General features: G+C 42.4%; 2 protein-coding genes across 10 annotated transcripts in view; both read left to right on the top strand.

Annotated features, from left to right (window-relative positions):
- Positions 1–19,395, top strand: part of LOC141776438 (disco-interacting protein 2 homolog C) — a 214,947-nt gene that overhangs the window by 111,982 nt on the left and 83,570 nt on the right. For all 9 annotated transcript variants that reach the window (XM_074650041.1, XM_074650042.1, XM_074650044.1 and 6 more), the window contains exons 3-5: positions 8,889–8,999; positions 13,080–13,205; positions 17,375–17,710. In XM_074650041.1, the coding sequence (XP_074506142.1) occupies positions 8,889–8,999; positions 13,080–13,205; positions 17,375–17,710 (573 nt within the window). The remainder of the gene's footprint in view (positions 1–8,888; positions 9,000–13,079; positions 13,206–17,374; positions 17,711–19,395) is intronic.
- Positions 3,218–4,625, top strand: LOC141776440 (E3 ubiquitin/ISG15 ligase TRIM25-like). Its single transcript, XM_074650049.1, has one exon. The coding sequence runs from the start codon at positions 3,355–3,357 to the stop codon at positions 4,489–4,491; it is 1,137 nt and encodes a 378-aa protein (XP_074506150.1). The 5' UTR covers positions 3,218–3,354; the 3' UTR covers positions 4,492–4,625.

Raw genomic sequence — 19,395 nt, 5'->3', positions numbered from 1 at the left:
CATGTCTGTAAAGGGGAGACTCGTGGGTACCCGTAGAACCCATTTACATTCACTGATCTGGAGGTCAGAGGTCAAGGGACCCCTTTGAAAATGGACATGACAGTTTTTCCTCACCAAAATGTAGTGCAAGTTTGGAGCGTTATTTATCCTTCTTCGAGACAAGCTAGTATGACATGGTTGGTACCGATGGACTCATGAGGTTTTCTAGTTTCATATAATAATAGTATCTTCCCGCTACAACCTAAAATATGCAAGATGCGTTAATGCGTTAAAGAAATCAATGGCGTTAAAACAAATTTGCGTTACAGCATTAACTTTGCCAGCCCTAATTCTGATTCATATTTATAACCCGTGAGTAAAATACACGGATATTTAGATGTGTGTTCTAATCCTAAGAGGACTATTGCAGACTGAAGAACTTTTATTAAATACGTTCGTTCATAGAAACGGATGCATTTTGGTTGTGCAGGATCTTTTTGTACTTGCTGGACTTTCCTTTTCCTTCAAACTGTTTTGTAAAATCTGACATCCTGTGGATACTTCTTCTTCTACGTGTTGAGGATGTTTAACCAGGACACATTGGAAAGACACTTTTTTGCCAAAACATCTAAAACAAAGAACATTTTGTGCGCGTATGAGTTGGTTTTACACAGAGAGAATTATTCTTCTGAAGCACTGAAAGGGCCCTTCAGACAAGAATATCAAGAACAGACATTTATTTATTTATTTAGATGTTTTTGTATTCGTCTGTTCGGGTTGGGTTTTCTTCTAAAAGGAAACTGGAGACTTTGATTTTCCTTCGAATCGGATCTGTGTTGACTCTGATCTTCGTACGTTTAATAAATCATCACCAGTTGAGTTGTTTTGGTATCGCACCACGGATGGATGTTATTGAGTCCGACCTCAAAGGATCTAAAAGTCCATTTCTCGGTAAGACGCCACATCAGACTGACTGCTGAGGATGTGAGGATGGGACTGGAGCGTCACTGGAGACCAGCAGACACACTGGCACTGCCAAAGCTATTACTGGAATATACTGTGTCTGTGTGTGTGTGTGTGTGTGTGTGTGTGTCTTTATAGGGTGGAGGGATGTCAGGAAGTGCATTATGGGAAGGAATGAAGGGTGTGGGATGGAGAAAATGTGTGGTATTCACATCCAGGCCCAGCGGGGGGTCGTCCCTAGTTTGCAATGGGGGGGGGACCGGATGACTCACACTCTACACACACACACACACACACACACACACACACACACACATACACACACACACACACACACACACACACACACACACACACACACACACACACACACAGTTGTGTACTTCTATCTTTGTGAGGACACTCATTGACAATGCATTCCCTAGACCCTTACCCTAAATGCCCCGACACACCAGGCCGATGGTTTGGGGTCGTCGGTGAGCGTCTGTCGCCCTAGTTTTTTTGGTGTGTCCCGCACCGTCGGCTCTAGTCTGCCCGTGTTGGAGGTTTTTCCTTCGATTCAGCATGTTGAATCAGCGGCGGAGCCCGCTGGTGAGAGAAATCACTCTGATTGGCTGTTCAGCTTAAGCGAATCAGTGCACGAGGAGAGAAACGAACGTGAGGAAAGCAAGCCAACGAGTAAAGTCAAGAGGAAAAACACAGAAGGCTTTTCTCATTTTTCATCTTCATCTCATCTGATCATTACAATACACAGATATTTTCACAGCAACAGCGACTTAGAACTGCTGGTGTTTTAGAGGTCACTTTATGAACATTGTTTTACGCATTTTATTTCTTATTATTATTTCCAAGTTCCAAGATGGTGGCAATAAAGCCAAACCCAGGGGCTTTTAAAATACCCCTACTACATTTTCACTACATCCACGTTCTTCTATTCCAGGACTATAGAAACTGTACATTACCCGGTGTATTAATCAATGATAACTGAAAAGTGTTTTCACTTTCTTTTCTTGGTTGATATTGAAAGGACGGCGTGCTGGATCTCATGATATCAAAGTCCCCTCTGGATGAACTAAACCTAATCTATAATGTGAAACCTTGTGATTCTGGGTAACTGGGGAAATCCATTACTTTGAACACTGTGAATGCTTTAATCAAACTATATCAGCCTGACTGTGCACCGAGCAGTGAGGATTAACAGCCCTTAGAGCTGAAATACATCACAGGGAAGCAAACCGTGTTACTAGTGTGTTACTGGTGTGTGTGTGTGTGTGTGTGTGTGGGAGTGTATTACTCATGTTGTAGGGACATAAATCTGTTCAAACAGTCACATTGTGGGAACTCGCCTTCATTTTGGGGACAAATTGCACGTCCCCATAACGTAAATCATTCTATTTTAGAGTGAAGACTTGGTTTAGGGTTAGGTTTAGGTTTAGGTTAAGGTCAGGGTTAGGATTAGGCAATATATATACAAGCCGTTGTTATGATACGAACATGAAACAAAGCAGCGTTTGCCCTTTATCCCTGAATGGAATATTACAGTCAAAACTCTCACCCAAGTCCACCAAGCACATGTAGACGAGAGAGTGGAAGTTTCCTGAGGAGGCTGCAGTGTGATGCGCTAATAATTGGACCTTCCTTTTTTTGGAGCATAGGAGCCTCAAGTCTACGGGCGCAGATCCCGACCTTCATGCACGTTATTGAAAAGTCATAACAGCCATGCTTCCAGACAATATCCAGAGCCTTCAAGCATCTCAGGGAGAATATTATCAACCCTGTCTGTTTTTTGTTTTCTTTACTACCTCTGTGACCTCAGCCAGTGATTGGCAATGCTTCCCCCTGAGTTCTCTGGCGTTGTCCTCCACACTGGGTACGTCGGTTTGGTTCTGGACTTGCTCATAATTCCTTCCACCATCCAACATTATCCCCAGTCTTTATCAGCCTCTGCTAAGGACATAGACAAACTGGTTGGTTTGCTTACGTTTCGACTACATTTCCCTGGGCTATTGCACATGAGGTTGGCAGAATGTTAGCTGGCATTATTTGAATACCATTGCCATTTGATAAGTCTTATAAGAGCCTTATTATTACATTAACTACACCCAACCCTGATTTATTCTATTATTGAAGCTTGAATCCTGAATCTATCAAACCTATAACCTAATTTTTTTTTTTTTTATAGACGTACAGTCGACCATTTAATACATTCTTTACAAAAATGTTTTTCATGTTCAGGAATGAATCTATTATTGTTCCCACATTCCATAACACAAAGCATACCTGTTCAAAGCCACTCCTCTTTCAGGCGTGAAGCACAGCCTGCCAAGCCCTCCCTCTCTAACATGTTCGGAAACTACTTCAGTCATTTCTTATCTTTCAGTCATCAGACACCTGCTCTCGTCAGAAAGCAACATGGCACAGGGGATTCAACTTGATCAATCAAAATTCTGCTGTTCGATCTGTCTGGATCTACTGAAGGACCCGGTGACTATTCCCTGTGGACACAGCTACTGCATGAACTGCATCAAGTACCACTTAGATGAGGAAGATCATAGGAGAACCTACAGCTGCCCTCAGTGTAGGCAGACCTTCACCCCGAGGCCTGCCGTGGTGAAAAATAACATATTAGCGTTTGTAGTGGAGGAACTGAAGAAGACTACACTCCAAGCTGCTCCTGCTGATCACTGCTATGCTGGATCTGAAGATGTGGCCTGTGATGTCTGCACTGGGAGGAAACTGAAAGCCTTCAAGTCCTGTCTGCAATGTTTGGCTTCTTATTGTGAGGAACACCTGCAACCTCACTATGATGTACCACCCTTAATGAAACACAAGCTAGTGGAAGCAACTGCAAAGCTCCAGGAGAACATCTGCTTCCGTCATCAAGAAGTGATGAAGATGTTCTGCCGTACTGATCAGCGTTGCATCTGTTATCTCTGTTCGAAGGATGACCATAAAGGCCACAACAAAGTTTCAGCTGCAGCAGAAAGGACTGAGAGGCAGAGAGAGCTTTGGATGACTCGGCGAAAAATCCAGCAGAGGATCCGGGACAGAGAGAAGGATGTGAAGCTGTTTCAACAGGAGGAAGACTCCATTAATCACTCTGCCGAAAATGCATTGAGGAACACTGAGAAGACCTTCAACGAATTGATCCGTATCATTCAGATAAGAGACTCTGATGTGAAGGAGAAGATTAAATCTCGGCAGAAAACTGAAGTGGGTCGGTTCAAAATGGTTCGGGAAAAGGTGGAGGAGGAGATCGCTGAGCTGAAGAGGAAAGATGCTGAGCTGGAGCAGCTCTCACACACAGAGGATCACACTCATTTTCTATTAAATTACCCCCCTTTGGCACGTCTAAGTGAAAAAGACACACTTAGTGTCAAAGTCCGCCGTCTGCAGTACTTTGAGAAGGTTACAGTGGCTCTGTCAGAGGCCAGAGATAAACTACAGGAGGTTTTTGGGGAAGAATATGCAAAGATCTCAGTGACTATGATGAGACTAACGACTCACGGGGCCAACAATAATAACGACTCGCATGACTCACGTGACTAGCGGCTCATGTTGCCGACAAGTCACGTGACTGACGTGACAAAATAAGTCAACGTTACTTTTAGTTTCACACGGGACACAAACAGTGGCCTCCTGGGTGAAAGTCTTGTTTGTTTTTGGAATTTAATTTTTTTGGAAACTATGGACCCTCAACGTAAAGCGTTGCCCAACTCTAACTTTATTGAACTTGTCTGCATATTATGTATATAATGAAGGCCCTGAATATGCATATTTTTAACTTATCCTACCATGTAAAGGCTACTTCTTTATGTCACATTGTGGTTGATTTTGATTAGCAGTTTACGTTCACAATCAGTGACACTCTGCTTGATGAGTTGGCACTAATACTGGGGCTCACAATTCTCGTCTGACAGGAAAAATAAAAGAAAACAAACTGGTTTCTGTGCAACAGGTATGTCATCATAAAAATGTTGCTGCTTACATTTACGCCCTTGGATCCTGCCAGTAATAACAAGCAACTGATTGAAAGTATCCTCCCCAGTATATGAACATTGAACAATTTGTTGAAATTTAAATAACAATATCTGATTGTCTTAACTGTGAATATGTTTCTGTAACAATACCAAAATTCAACTTCATTTATTTTTTAAGATAGTGGACATACAGTGGTATTATATGAATCTTGAGATTGCGATGAATCCGTTGATACTAAACATGTCATGCTAGCTTTCTGGGAAAGGGAGTAAATATCACTCCAAAGTTGAGCTTTGTCTTTACCACGAGGTCTGCGACACCTCAGTGGCAAACGGCAGTGTTCCGGCCGGCTGTTTGTGCCTCCTCCGGCATGTTACTTGTCATGTTTATAATTTTTGATTTGTTTGTAATAAGTCAGTCTGTGCCTGAAAAGTACATGTTGCTCAGAAGAGAATCCGACTACTGGTAGTTTAACTCAAATGAGATCAACCATCTTTTACACTGTTCAGCATTTATACACGTTCCCTCTGAGAACACTTTCCCTCATCTCTTATTCAGAACCGGCTGTGAGCCGTGTACTGTGAACTTTTTAATGATTAATTAATGATTAATTCAGGCCTTTTGTTAGCGAGCATTTCTTCACTGTCTTTGAAGATGTCTTTTGGAGATAATATTTAGTGTTTCATGTTCCTGAAATGATATTTAAACTGTTGGGGAAACTTTTTAAGCAACATCTTTTGAATTTTACGAGGATTTCTCATCATGCAATCCGTAAATTGAACATCTTTGTTAAGATGAATGTTTTATGAAGAGCTGATTATGTGTGCTGTGTATATATATATATATATGATATATTTACTGTATGTTTTTGTACGAGTGTTGTTAGTGTAGTAAAAGATAGTAAAACATGTGGGAACTACAGTCTGCGGGTGTTACTCTTTAGGGTGTTTGAGGTGCTGTTGGTGTCAGGGTTGTCCACTTCATCCGTCTCAGTTCTTTATTGGATTTAGTGTCTTTCTTCCTGCAGTGGCTGACAGAAAGGGAATGAATGAGAGGCCCGCATTGATTCCCTTTAAAGTTTCACTGTGTGCGACCGGGTCACATCGTGTTTGTTGTAAGGAGTATCAGACGGATGAGGTGTAACTGGGGGATTAACATGATTCAGATGGATGATTTATTTATCAAACGTCAGCTACCTACTTGTATTTTCCCAGCAGCGTCTGTATTAGTATGTTACAAACCTCACCAGTGTGACACTCAGGGATTTTAAAACAATCAATACATAATACGTGCAGGTATGAAGTGTACTTGTATGAAGGGTTCATGCAGGTATACATGCAGGTGCACCATGTGAACATACTGTTAGTTAACATGTGTGAATTGTTCATCTTCTTGATCTAATTTATTCAATATAAACTTCAGCTGATGTTCTTAACTAGCAGGACGTCTCAGTAGAATTACTTTGAGCTATAATGATGGCTGCTCTGACACTAATGCACCAGTTTTTGCAAGTTTTATAGCTTTAATGATCATTGTGTCTAAGAGTGAGCTTTTCCCATCATTTATGTCGTTTTTTAAATCTTTAGTTGGTTATTCAAAAAGTAAGAAACTTCAAAAACACATCTGTTTTTGCTGCAGATACCCAGAACAAGCAAACAAGACAGCCATGCTAGACAAGAGTCTACAGCCAAACCGCCGGCTCTGTAAGACCATGTAATGTCTATGGAAAGCTGCGGCGGCCACTCCGAGCTCAGCTGCCGTTTGATTTTGCGGCAAAGTGCGACCAGACTAAAAGTTTAGAATAGTTTGACTTTTGGTGCCGAATTTCGACCAGAGAATACCTGCAACCAATCAGTAATCAGATCCTTCGACTCCTTTGACGTGTCTACCTATGTTACAAATCATTTGAGGTATTGTGTGATGTTTAACATGTTCACCATCGTACTTTATTACACGGCATTGTTGAATACTCGATTCTGATTGGTCAATCAAGGCGTTCTACGGTCTGTAATTTCTTTATAACAGGCCGTTGCTATGTATAACAGACCGTTGCTATGTATAACAGGCCGTTGCTATGTATAACAGGCCGTTGCTATGTATAGCAGACCGTTGCTATGTATAACAGACCGTTGCTATGTATAACAGACCGTTGCTATGGGCGCAGCTCTGATGTCGGACCCCGGCGGACCGTTTTTGTGTCAAATTATTGATTTCTTCAGTAAGTAGCCGTGTAATAAGCGGGATAATATACAGCTAGCGGGTCATTGTTGTGAAAGAATCCCCTTCAGGGCGATGAGAGTTTCTTTCACAACAACGACCGGCTCGCTGTACATTATCCCTTACTTAGCATGCTAACATTTGCAATAAAAACAGCACTGGACAAATTGATGATGATTGATGATGCTGCTGCATGAAAAGTCAGAGGATCACCAAAGTCATTAGGATTAATCCTCTGGGAACCATGAATCTCTGTACCAAATGTTGTACCAATCCATCCGGTAGATGCAGAGATATCAGTCAGAGGATCACCAAAGTCAGTAGGACTTTTCCTCTAGTAACCATTGCTGTATGTACCAAATGTCATGGCAATCCATCCAACAGTTGTTGAGATAATCCAATCTGGACCAAAGTGTTGGACTGACTGACTGAAATCCCTAACTAAAATTGTCAATATTTTATCATTTTTCTGTGACTAATGAATAAATTGTCAAACAAAGAAATACACATGAACAGACAAAATAAGCTGAGTGAGAAGAGAGACATTTTTAAAGAGGAAGTAGAACGAGCCAGATGGGGGGGAATCCATCCATCCAGACTCCCCAGAGGGAACAGCAGAGCGAGGTATTTCCCAGACCCGTCATTTATCCCAGCGCTGGCTGGTAGCCGTTATATGGTCGGCTAATCAACTTTTAGCTTTTCTCCCGAGCAGCAGCGATACTCTGAGAGCTCTAATGAAGACAGACGAGGGTGGAAGTGTGAAGCTGAGATGGATGCTCATAGATCAGCAGCTCCGGAGCGGTCGTAGCTGTCAGTAACAGGGTGGTTATTATCATCAGACTTATTGATCGCTGTGTAGGGAGCTTGTTTTACTCTGTCAGGGTGCATGGATCTACCTCAGTTTCTGTTTTGATATTTTATAGTTATTTATGAATGTATTTATTACCAATTCCACATGTAGTTTTTAAGCTCATAGCCTTTTATTGTTTGTGGTTTTTCTTTCTTTTCCAATCAACTGTATCTGTAGATCTTCAGAATTCAGCGTTATCTTAATGAATACGTTTTACATGAACAGTCTGTACTTTGTGCGTGACACTGCCAAAACAAATAATAATAATATATATTTTTAAATCCTATCACAAATAGTGTCATGGCTGTCTCGGGTAGTTTGGTAAAATAACTGCAGTTGTTTCCAATATAAACTGAGTTTCTGTGAAGGAAGCAAATTCCCGAATTTGGTTCTTTTATTCAGGGGTTTTCAAAGTCTGACAAATGCAAAAATAAAGAATAATGCAAAACATAAATAAATAAAAATAATGCCAAAATAAATAAATAAAAATAAATTCAGAAATAAATACATAAATGAATAAAAGGGAAAATTATATTATATATTATAAATTAATAAAGAAGCCAATTAAAACAGAAATATCAATTTATGTCAAATTTTATTAATTAATTAATGGCTACATTTATTTTTAATATTATTTTTGTTACATTTAATTACATATTGATTTATTTATTAAGTCATTTATTTTTTATTTTTGGCAGGTTCCGTCCTCCATACTCCTGTCATGAATCAATGATTTATATACAAATACATACACAAAAAGCAAAAGTATATGTGTAGAAAAACATACAAGAAATACATAAAAATACTAAAGTTTTGTGGGGTTATTCTGTGGAATAGATTTTTCTAGATCGGAAACATATGAAGGCGTTTAACTTAAATCTGATCCTTTCTGTTCCAGGAATGGATCCGTCCATGGGCCAGGAGAGGAGAACCCCGGTCACGCCGTCCTCGTCCTCCCGCTACCACCGCCGGCGGTCCTCTGGCTCCAGAGACGAGCGTTACCGATCAGGTAAGACGAACGGTTGTCCTTGACCTTACATCTTGTCTGTTGTCTGTCTGTCTCTCAAACACAGACATGTCTTACTCCCACATTCACCTCACACACGCCAGATGCATCAACATGGAACCAACGGTGTGTTAATGTCTGACGTGCTGGCAAAGAAATAATCAGGATGTTAATTAGCTCCGTTAATCGCTCTCATTAGCATAGAGGGTCATGTGTGATAACTTAAGCAAGACATGGTAAAATTTTTTAATTTTACTTTATTTCCAATAAAGACGATGATGTGATTATAATTTGGAGGTCTTGTCTGCATAACTTTGCATATCAATAAGGAAACCTGCTTTTATTACTGCTATAGCTCTTTAATACTTTAATACATATTAATATCACCCATGAGTTATATGTAGAGAACTACGTGGACATAGAAATACTGAATTTATGTATTCATTATCTTAAAGCAGCAGTAGGCAGAATTTTTTGGCATCATTGGGCAAAAATCCCAGAATAATCTTTCAGCATATTGTAATTGAAGTGATCTGAGAGAAAACTAGACTCTTGCATCTCCTTATGAAGATGTATCTATTTTACATCTATCTTATACTGTATCTTAAAAGGACTGTTTGTAACTTTTTAAGCGTATAAATGTACCGGGTCGGGACACATGCGCGCTCACGTGTGGTCGCTGTACTCTCCTCCTCTGCCTGCCTGCCTTCACTCAGACAGCGCGCGCGTTCTCGCGTACTCGCTCCACCTCTAGACGTGAACGCGCGCTCACTCCACACTGCAGAAGAGTTTGTAGCTCTGAGATTATCTAGTGAATGAGGTTTCCCGTGTCTTGTGAAGTGACCGGGCTGCGCAACGAGACACGTTATTGTCTCGTTACCGACCAAAACTCGGGTGTCCCTGCTCTCTCCGGCTGCGGGCGGAGAGAGCAGGGAGACACCCTGCGGAGCCTCGCTGCCTCAGCCTGCACTGAGGCAGGAAAAGCCAACACTAGGATCAGCGTTGTTCATGGAGAGACCTTCGTCTGGTCAGCTAACATTACTGCCGAGCAGCTGAAATATAGAGTGATATTGTGCTTTTAGCTGACGTGTGTCGCCTCACTGTTTTGAGCGATGCTCCTTCAGGTATATTTAGAGCGAGCAAGCTCGACGCTGACTTTCGTTGATTTCACGGCCACAGGTGTCGGTGTTAACAAGCATTTCTGAAAGTTACAAATAGTCCCTTTAAACTTTATCTAGCTGTAGTCCTCAGTTCCCCAGTTTAGGATGGAGTGAAAGAAATAATCAATTTAAGCACATTGGTTTCGGAGAGGTTTTCCACATGTCTGTTTTTGGATTTGATCCAACAAGTTGTCCCTGTGAACACCTCCACACTGTGCTGGCAGTCATCCTGATGATGCCACAGTGCCATGTTTGATAGTCTCAGTCTTTCTCTGCAGCAAATCCACTGTTTGGCACAAATCTGTGGAGAAAAAAAAGCCTTTTGACAAATCTGTCCCAGCTCTTGCAACACGCAATGTTTGGTTTTGTTCCATCTGGTGTCCAGTAAAGATTAATAAAGGATTAACTGAGGATTTTAAATTCTTTCCAGTGACATCTCATTCAAAATGAATCTGTAAGAATTCTCTGTGGTGACATTTTGGGTGTTAGCAATAAAGATCTGCAGCAGTCCAATAAGAAAAGAGTCGAGCTGGAGTTCCTGGACCAGTGGTTTACTTTATTATTCTACTCCCACATGCTGTTGAGAGAGTTTGTTTGAGTTTGTCCTGACAGAAAATAAATCCCGTAAAAACCTTTTAACCCATTAAATTGAAAAAGAAAAGCTGTGTGAGCACCTTGAAACGCCGCGCACACACACTCACTTTCACACACTGCGCCGTCACACTCAGTCAACCACAAGACAATAAACGTGCACTTGAGATTTAAATCACCTCCGTTCACCAACATAAGCACACACACACACACACACACACACACACACACGAGCCAAACAAACGTATATCTGTGAGCCCCGTTCACTCTGACAAATGTCTTACTGATGTCATTATCGGGTCCGGTGTGTTTGCCGTCTGACAGCGATGGACAGCGTTCAAACAAACCCGGCTGTGTCTCCATGGCAGCGCTTTATCTCCAAACACTAATTTACAAAACGTCTTCTTCGCCGACGCTCCCCCCGACCTTAATGCAGTCGGAAACCACAGGGCCTCGTGGGAGCCGCTGTCAGGCCGGGAATGTTTGTGTACGTAAACTGAATGTGAATAAATGGGAACACGGTGCTCATTGTAATGAGAACAGTGCAGCACAAATACAGCTGTTACTCTACTTCAGTGCTCCGGATGGACGGACGCTCTGGTTTCTCTATTATTTAACACCTTTCCTCAACGTTTACACCGAACGCCACGTTACTGCTGCCTGAAAAATCAACTTCTTTCCTTAGTTAGAGGGTCAGCCGTGCCATGGTTATACTTAGCAATCAGACTTTTTACTTATATAGAAGTAAAAGTACAACAATGGACAAATACTACAAAAATGTAAATCCTACTGAAGTAGAAGTAAAGAAGTATTATTAGCTAAATGTCCCCAGTGGCTGATTCTGATTATTCTGTATTAGATTGATTAAAACATTAATGTGTAAGCAGCATTTTACTGTGGTGAGAGCTTTAACTACTTCATATACAGTTCTGGCAGTTTAGTCCAGTGGTTCCCAAACTAGGGATCGGGCCCCTCCAAAGGGTCACCAGATAAATCTGAGGGGTCGTGAGATCATTAATTGGAGAGGAAAGAAGAAGAAACAAAGTTCTGATGCCCAATATATAGAGATTTTTTTAAAAACTTTTCTCTCACCTTTCTTTTTTTTAAGAATATTGGATAATTTATGCCTTGAAAAGTTATTTCAAGCTGAAGTAGGAGAGATTGGAGCAAATATGATTAAAAAGTTATTTTTATAGAACGGTCTCTATATGGTGACAGTAGTCCATGAAACAGGTAACCTGAAAAAAATCATGTGCCCCTGTGTCCTCCGGTGCTCCTAACGATTTAGGATCGCAAGATTTCACAGACCGGAGGAAAACAAGCAGTCAGAGCTGATCTGAGGTCTGCTGTCCAGCAACCGTCTATAAGAGCCGGCTGTCAATCACTCGTGAACTCCGACCAAGCGGTCAAACTAGGCAGCGCTGATCAAATATGAAACAATATTATGTTACATTAATGCCTATTTCTCGTCTCACATGTTTTCAGAATCATCCTGTAGTGCACGGTTTAGCTGTAAATTGAGAAAGTTTGTGAACCGGCAGCCACGTTGAGATCAGGTTGAGATGGCTTGAAGGAACGCTGAGGAGTCAGCAGTCAATCAATGGCAGTATCAAACAGGCAATAAAGGGTGTTTTGAGAAAGTGTGAGTCATTACAACCACAAGAGGTCCGTGAGCATGCAGCCATAAAAAGCAGTGTGCAAGATTAGCTGTGGACAGACACAGAGATGCACATACACACGACCGATGTCATCATCTCCTGGCAGAGATGATAGTAATACGTTGTATATTATAAATGTGTCATGTGATTTACAGCTATGAACTACGGCTGTAGTGGAGTTAACAGTATAATATTTACCTCTGAAATATAGTGGAGTAGTATAACATGAAAAAGGAAAGAACATTTTACTGTTTATTGTACTTTATTTACTTTCCTCCAGTGATGGGTTAGAGAAATATCCAGATCAGTGGTTTTAGAGCCAAAATGATGATAAATTTCTGTCCATTTTATGTTATTAGACCAATATTATGATATGTATTTCCCGCCCTCAGTGCCGCCTCTGGTCTCGGGGCAGTTGACAGTCTGGTACAGTTAATTTCACGCTGCATTATACAGCAGCAATAACAGCTGATACAATCATATGCAGACCTGCTGGATTATCAATCTCAAACAAGTTTTAAGTATCTACAAGATCATTTTCTGACTGTTAAAAAAATGAGAGGAAATCAATGGCTTTCTGGCAGGCAGAGAAAACTCATTAAAAAACATAAAACACTGCAGTTTGTCTTGGGAATCCAACACTAATACAAAGTATACTGTTTGTGTGTCTCCAGATGTGCACACAGAGGCGGTGCAGGCGGCCCTGGCCAAGCACAAAGAGAGGAAGATGGCGGTGCCGATGCCTTCGAAGAGGCGGTCGCTGGTGGTCCAGACCTCAATGGACGCCTACACGCCGCCAGGTACGGAAACTCTTTTCCTCAAGTCTGTCACCTTCAAGCTGTCTATCGTTTGAGCATTTTTATTTTACGTTTTGATGCACGTTAAGTGTCTCTTACAGTAGTTATTTAACTATAAAAGAGAGAAAGATCAGTTTGACTATGAAGTTCATAAAAGCTGCAGCGGTATTGATGTCCTTCTTGTGTCGGTGACGTTGGCAGATGATTGAATCAGATGATGGAGTCAGATGAGCCTTCATTGACTGAAAAGACAGTTTTCTCTGTGAAACCTGGAGATTGATGAGCGCTCTGCTCCGTCAGCCAACTGGAAATAGCTAATCATTTCTTTGGACAGTCTATACTGCAAGAAAAGAGGAACTACTTTATTACACTTCTTTGGCATTTTAAGTAGATTATGGTTTTGGAAGTGAACTGGCTAACCTTGGAATAATCTCTCTCATCAGTCTGCTCTGCAGTGATGGATGTCAGAAGTGGGAGGTTTCAGTGACACTTTTATTGAAGAAGAAGATCTGAATACTTCTCCCTCCACTGTTGATTTTCATCCCTGTAGCGTGCGGAGCAGCGTCTGTCCAGGGCGGGCGGCGGTGGCAGTCAACCGTGTCTTTATGGTGCTGGTGTCGTTTAATGAGGGCGTTAATGAGGCCGTTATGTCTCTGGCTGCAGGGTCGAGCGTCACAGGGCTTCGCTGAACTAGCCGTGATTTAGACTAACGGCACAAAGAGAAAGCAGCCAAATGTTAAATAAGAGGGTATGTTATTGGATCAATCTGCACAAACGCCGCTCCCCTCGTGGTGCTTGACAAATAGGATTTTGTCAAGAGTGAATTCAAATGTCCATTTTAGGACACTCCTCTCCTCCCTGCTGCTCTTCCTCCATCTGCCTTCTCTTGTTTATCAGATCTCATGTTCCTTCTTCCTTCCAATAAAACCAAAACTAGACACAATGCACATTAAAAATAGCAGCATTTCATTCAATTATCATCGGGGAATAACCTCTGAAATATGTTTGGCATTCAGCGGTATTCAGAACTGAGTTAAATCTCCAATAGAGTAGCTCTCAAGAATTCACATTAGCAGAAGTTTTTATCGTAGTATGTAAGAGCAAAAACTCAAAATGATTTAAAAAGACAACTCTTAGACCCGGTGCAAAGCGGCCCAAAGCGCAGCTCTCATTGCTAGTTTGCAATGGAGTTGAATGAAATGTTTTGGAGGGGTGGGGTGTGGCACAATGAACAATCCATTTGATTTTTGATGGCAATTCAGGATTTTATGTACGGATTCCGATCAGCCTGAGCATTAAGACCACAGGGTATAACACATGCGCAGTGTAACTGCTGACGCGTTGATGACGCGTGACTCTGCCTTCTTCCTCCTTTTGAGAGCAGAGAGATACGTGTGTGGATGTGTGGCGAGACTCTGAGGTGCGTGAGCTGCTGGCCGTCTGCGGTGAGAAAGAAAAAAGCGGTAGATGACGGGATGAGAGACGACGTAGTGTAACGTTATACAGACATAACAAGGCTGCTGAATGAGAGAGGCGTCCGCCGATACGTTACACCGAAACACACCGTGTTAATAATAAGCCGACCACCTCACGGTACCGCCTGCTGTGAGCTGGGATCTGTTTTTAAAGTCAGGCACCTTGGCGGAGGTCTGCGATCTCCGAGTGCCATTCTAGTTTTCATTGTTTTAGTCATCACAATGCAGGAATCAAAGTCTCTGAAACTCAGTTTGTTTCTGGGGGAGGATCCATAGACCTCACGCTTTGGTTTTGAAATCCTCCCTATTTTTAAGGTCTCGAGGTTGGCAAGTATGGTACTTATACACGATGCACCATATTCACATGATTTCTATGTTTTTATTTTTATTTTTTACACAAAGGGGAGTAAAAACAAGCTGCGAGGAGTCACACATGACACACAGAAACACACACACACACACACACATAATCCATCTTGCAGATTTAAAAAGCTTGTGTCCTGAGGGAGCGGTAAAAGCAGTCTGACACACACACACACACACACACACACACACACACACTAAACATCCACACACACTCACACACGGCAGTCTGTCTGCCAGCGAGGTTCATTTGAGGACGGCAGAGTCGCGGGTTGCTGAGCAGCATGTCGTATCGTGCAGAGATGACAAGCGAAGGAGGACTCTGATGAGCTTTTTATTGGCTTCTGACTGCTGCTTTTTCTCAATTTCTCATATTTTAGCTTTATGAAGAGCTGCTGTGAGTCAGGGTCTCTCTCTCTCTCTCTCTCTCTCTCCTTCCTCTCTTTGTGTGTTTGTGTTTTTTTATTTCATGACATCCCCGGGTTGCCCGGCAGCATCTTATTTTTGTCAACATGTTGTTGTTTTGTCACTGGTAGCCTCCGCGGGGTCCGGCTGATAACGAGGCACAGATTCGCCAATCCAGCATGTCAGCAAAGCACCATGGGTAGTTAACATGTTGAGACGGCGTCCAGTCCTACGGCATTTTAAGCTGCAAATGTCAGCTGTAATTCGTGAAAACAAGAAGTGTCTACTTTTAAAGTTGGCGGTGACAAAACAAGGAGACAATCTTTGATATAAAAATGTACTTTCAACATTTTCAAACCTCTTTATGGAGGACGTTGAGTGACAAAATCTAAAGTAAATGCCTCAATAAATAAATAAAAGTCATTGAATGCAGCAAAAATAATATAAAAATAAATGTAGCCATTAATTCGTTGATTAAATGTGACATAAATTGATATTTCTGTTCACGTAATCGTGAACCAGGAAATATAAAGAGTGACAAACGCCGTGTAGAGAGGAGGTCGAGGTGGATGGGTTGGTGAAAAAACACCAAACTTTCGCCCAGGAGACCGGCGTTCGTGTCCCGTGTGAAACCAGAAGTCAACATTGATTTATTTGTCACATAACTTTGGAGTATAACTGGAGTTTTTTAACCCAAACCACAATCTTTTCCTGAACCTAACTAAGTAATTTTGTTGCCTCAATCTAACCAAATAGTTTCCTGTGTAACAAACGGAAATTGACATTCATAAGAGAACGCATGAAAAATGAGGAATGACTTTTTGTAAGATATCATTAGGAACCGTTGTCTGAGGATACGTTGGTGTGGGGGCGGTTCAACCCTCTTCAAATGCAGAAAACACACAATCATTAGTCATTTTAGAAAGCAACCTTCTGTTGTCAGACGAATCACAACGAGATCCTCACGACTAAAACCGGTTTTCCTTTTTGAAAAATCTGACCTCATTAGTTTTATTTCGGTGTAACGACCTGAATGTCTCCGTCCTCCTGTCTCTGTCCTCCTGTCTCTGTCCTCCTGTCTCTGTCCTCCTGTCTCTGTCCTCCTGTCTCCGTCCTCCTGTCTCTGTCCTCCTGTCTCTGTCCTCCTGTCTCCGTCCTCCTGTCTCTGTCCTCCTGTCTCCGTCCTCCTGTCTCTGTCCTCCTGTCTCTGTCCTCCTGTCTCCGTCCTCCTGTCTCTGTCCTTCTGTCTCCGTCCTCCTGTCTCTGTCCTCCTGATGAACACGTCTGATTTTGTCTGATTTTTTTCATTTTGTTTGGGTGATTGTTGGACTTGTTTAATGTGTGCCACACACACACACACACACACACACACACACACACACACACACACACACACACACACACACACACACACACACACACACACACACACACACACACACACACACACACACACACACACACACACACACACACTCAGCACCTGTGTGTGTGAGAACTGGGTCAGCTTCTGTTGTTATTCATTATCACCACTTACCCTGTAGGCATTATGGAAATCACATGCAAAACATGTACACACACACACACACACACGCACACACACACACACACGCACGCACGCACGCACGCACACACACACACACACACACACACACACACACACACACACACACACACACTGTAGCTTTCCAAAACAAACTTTACTCCATTCCCCCCCTGCGGCGACTCCACACTGATGGGAGCTCAAACCTTTCCAGACAATAGACTGCGACGTACAAAGATCCTATTGTTCTGTGTGTCTCTAAATACAGCAGATTATAATCTGGACGGGATTAAACCAGACTCTTATTAAAAGAGCAACTATTATTTTTCTATGATTTCATTTCATTTTCACTTTGGTTCCTCATCCCTCTGATCTGTGTCCCTCAGACACCTCCTCAGGCTCAGACGGCGAGGGTCAGGGCGGCGGCGATGAGGAGGAGGGAGGAGACGGCGAAGAAGGGGACGGAGGAGGCGGCGGCGGAACCTCGTCCAGCCATGGGAGCATCAGCATGGAGCGCTGGATAAACCGGGCCATCCAGGGCACCTCCTCCACCACCACCACCTCCTCCACGGCCTCCTCCTCCTCTTCCTCCACACGCAGCGGAGGCAGCGGGGCGGCCGGCGGCAGGCTGGCCGACGTCCTGGCCCAACACGTCCACATCTCCGCCCACCACCACCACCTTCGCCACCACCATCATCACCACCACCACCACCGCAAGACAGGTAAGAGGTTAGGACGGAGTTTAACAGTCTGTGTGTCCCTAATCCTGCCACCTTTAGCCAAATCTTAACGCTCTTCATCAAAATACAGACATCTTTTAGCAAAGCCCTGAGACAGTCCTAACAAACACCAAATAATTAGAACACAGACGCCCGCTAGTAAAACACAAACACCTTCAGCAAAGAACAGAAACACTGTTAGCAAACAAAACACACTGTAATGCCTACCATACACTACTACACAATACACTAGGAGAGTATGAACATACTTTGAATAGACTGAAGTCTGACACCCTCTCACATCTAACGACGATCTTACAGGGTCACTATTTAGAAGACTACAACTAGATTCCTTTAGAGATGATGTCACATCCTGCTCCTGGTGGAAATTTACAAGAAGGAAACTGTTGAGAAACAAGTGGACAGAAATTGCTGCCCTCGAAATCCCCGATGAGTACGATAGAGCGAGAACTGCCGGCAGATTTATATGATTCAAGCCAGCAATCCTCAGCTGAAACGTGCAGATAGCTCGTAGGCTAATAGCAAACATTCCAGTAGTTAACATTACCTTACAAGTAGCCCTGTTTGGGACAGTGGTTAGCTAGCTGGCTATAGTATATAGCATTCTCACCGCAGCTTTTTTCTGTCTCCACTCTCTCGTGGTGCAAATGGGAGGACACGTCAAAGAGACGCTCTTGTTCACTCCACAACTCCACCAGTTCCTCCATGGTTACTATTCTACCCCGTTTGCTGCTTCCTGTTTGGCGCTGGAGAGAGCGCTCCTATTGGCTGTTGACGATGATAAAATACTATCAGAACGTCAAGACGAGGAAAAAGACTGACTCAAGACAACTCTAGCAAAACTCTCTGATTTTATTCCGACACTGTAAATATGTCCGCGAGAGTGAAATCGCCTGAAGAGTCGTTTGGTGTGAGGTCGCCGTTAGCTAAATCTAGACACCTTAAACAAACTCCAGACATCTTTAGCAAAGTCCAGACACCCTTAGCCAACTCATGAAACCGTTGGCCGAAGCTAGACTCTTTTAGAAAAATCCAGACGCCCTTTTACTTTCAGCAAACTTTGGAAATCTCACGCAACGAAAGAGAGGTACTCAGCCACATTCAAGCATATTTCACAAAGTCCAGACACCCTTAGACGTCTCTGGAGAAATCTAGATCTAGATTAGAGTCTTTTAGCAGAGACCAGACCAAAGGATCAAGGCGACCTTGTTACCTAAACCTAAAAAAGGTATATGTTTTTGTATCAGGGATCATCCAGAAGTAAATTTGATGAGTTGTGAGCAAAAAAACTCCATAAAATCAGTCCTTCGTATACAGTATAAATATATATATATATATATATATATATATATATATACAGTATATATATGTATATATTACTTTTAGCTTCTTAAGAAGATAATATAAACAGTGCTCTTCCATATTTTGCTGAAGGATCCTCATAAGACCCCGTGGAGGTCCCTGAATCCCAGTTTGGGAACAACAAGGCCGAAAACATGAAGCGAGGAACTTCAAAGCTCGTCTGGTTCGGTCTTTAAGGAAAGAACTCATCCTTGAGTTTATTTAGTTGAAGGTAAAGTTAGTTGGCTGTTGAGAGGTTTCTAATAAAAGTGTGTTTGGCTGGGAGGAGAGTGTGTGTGTGTGTGTGTGTGTGAGGGGATCAGCAT

This window comes from Sebastes fasciatus, chromosome 11 (assembly GCF_043250625.1).
Source record: "Sebastes fasciatus isolate fSebFas1 chromosome 11, fSebFas1.pri, whole genome shotgun sequence".
Classification (NCBI taxonomy): Eukaryota; Metazoa; Chordata; class Actinopteri; order Perciformes; family Sebastidae; genus Sebastes; species Sebastes fasciatus.
This window is presented reverse-complemented; position numbering and strand designations above follow the sequence as displayed.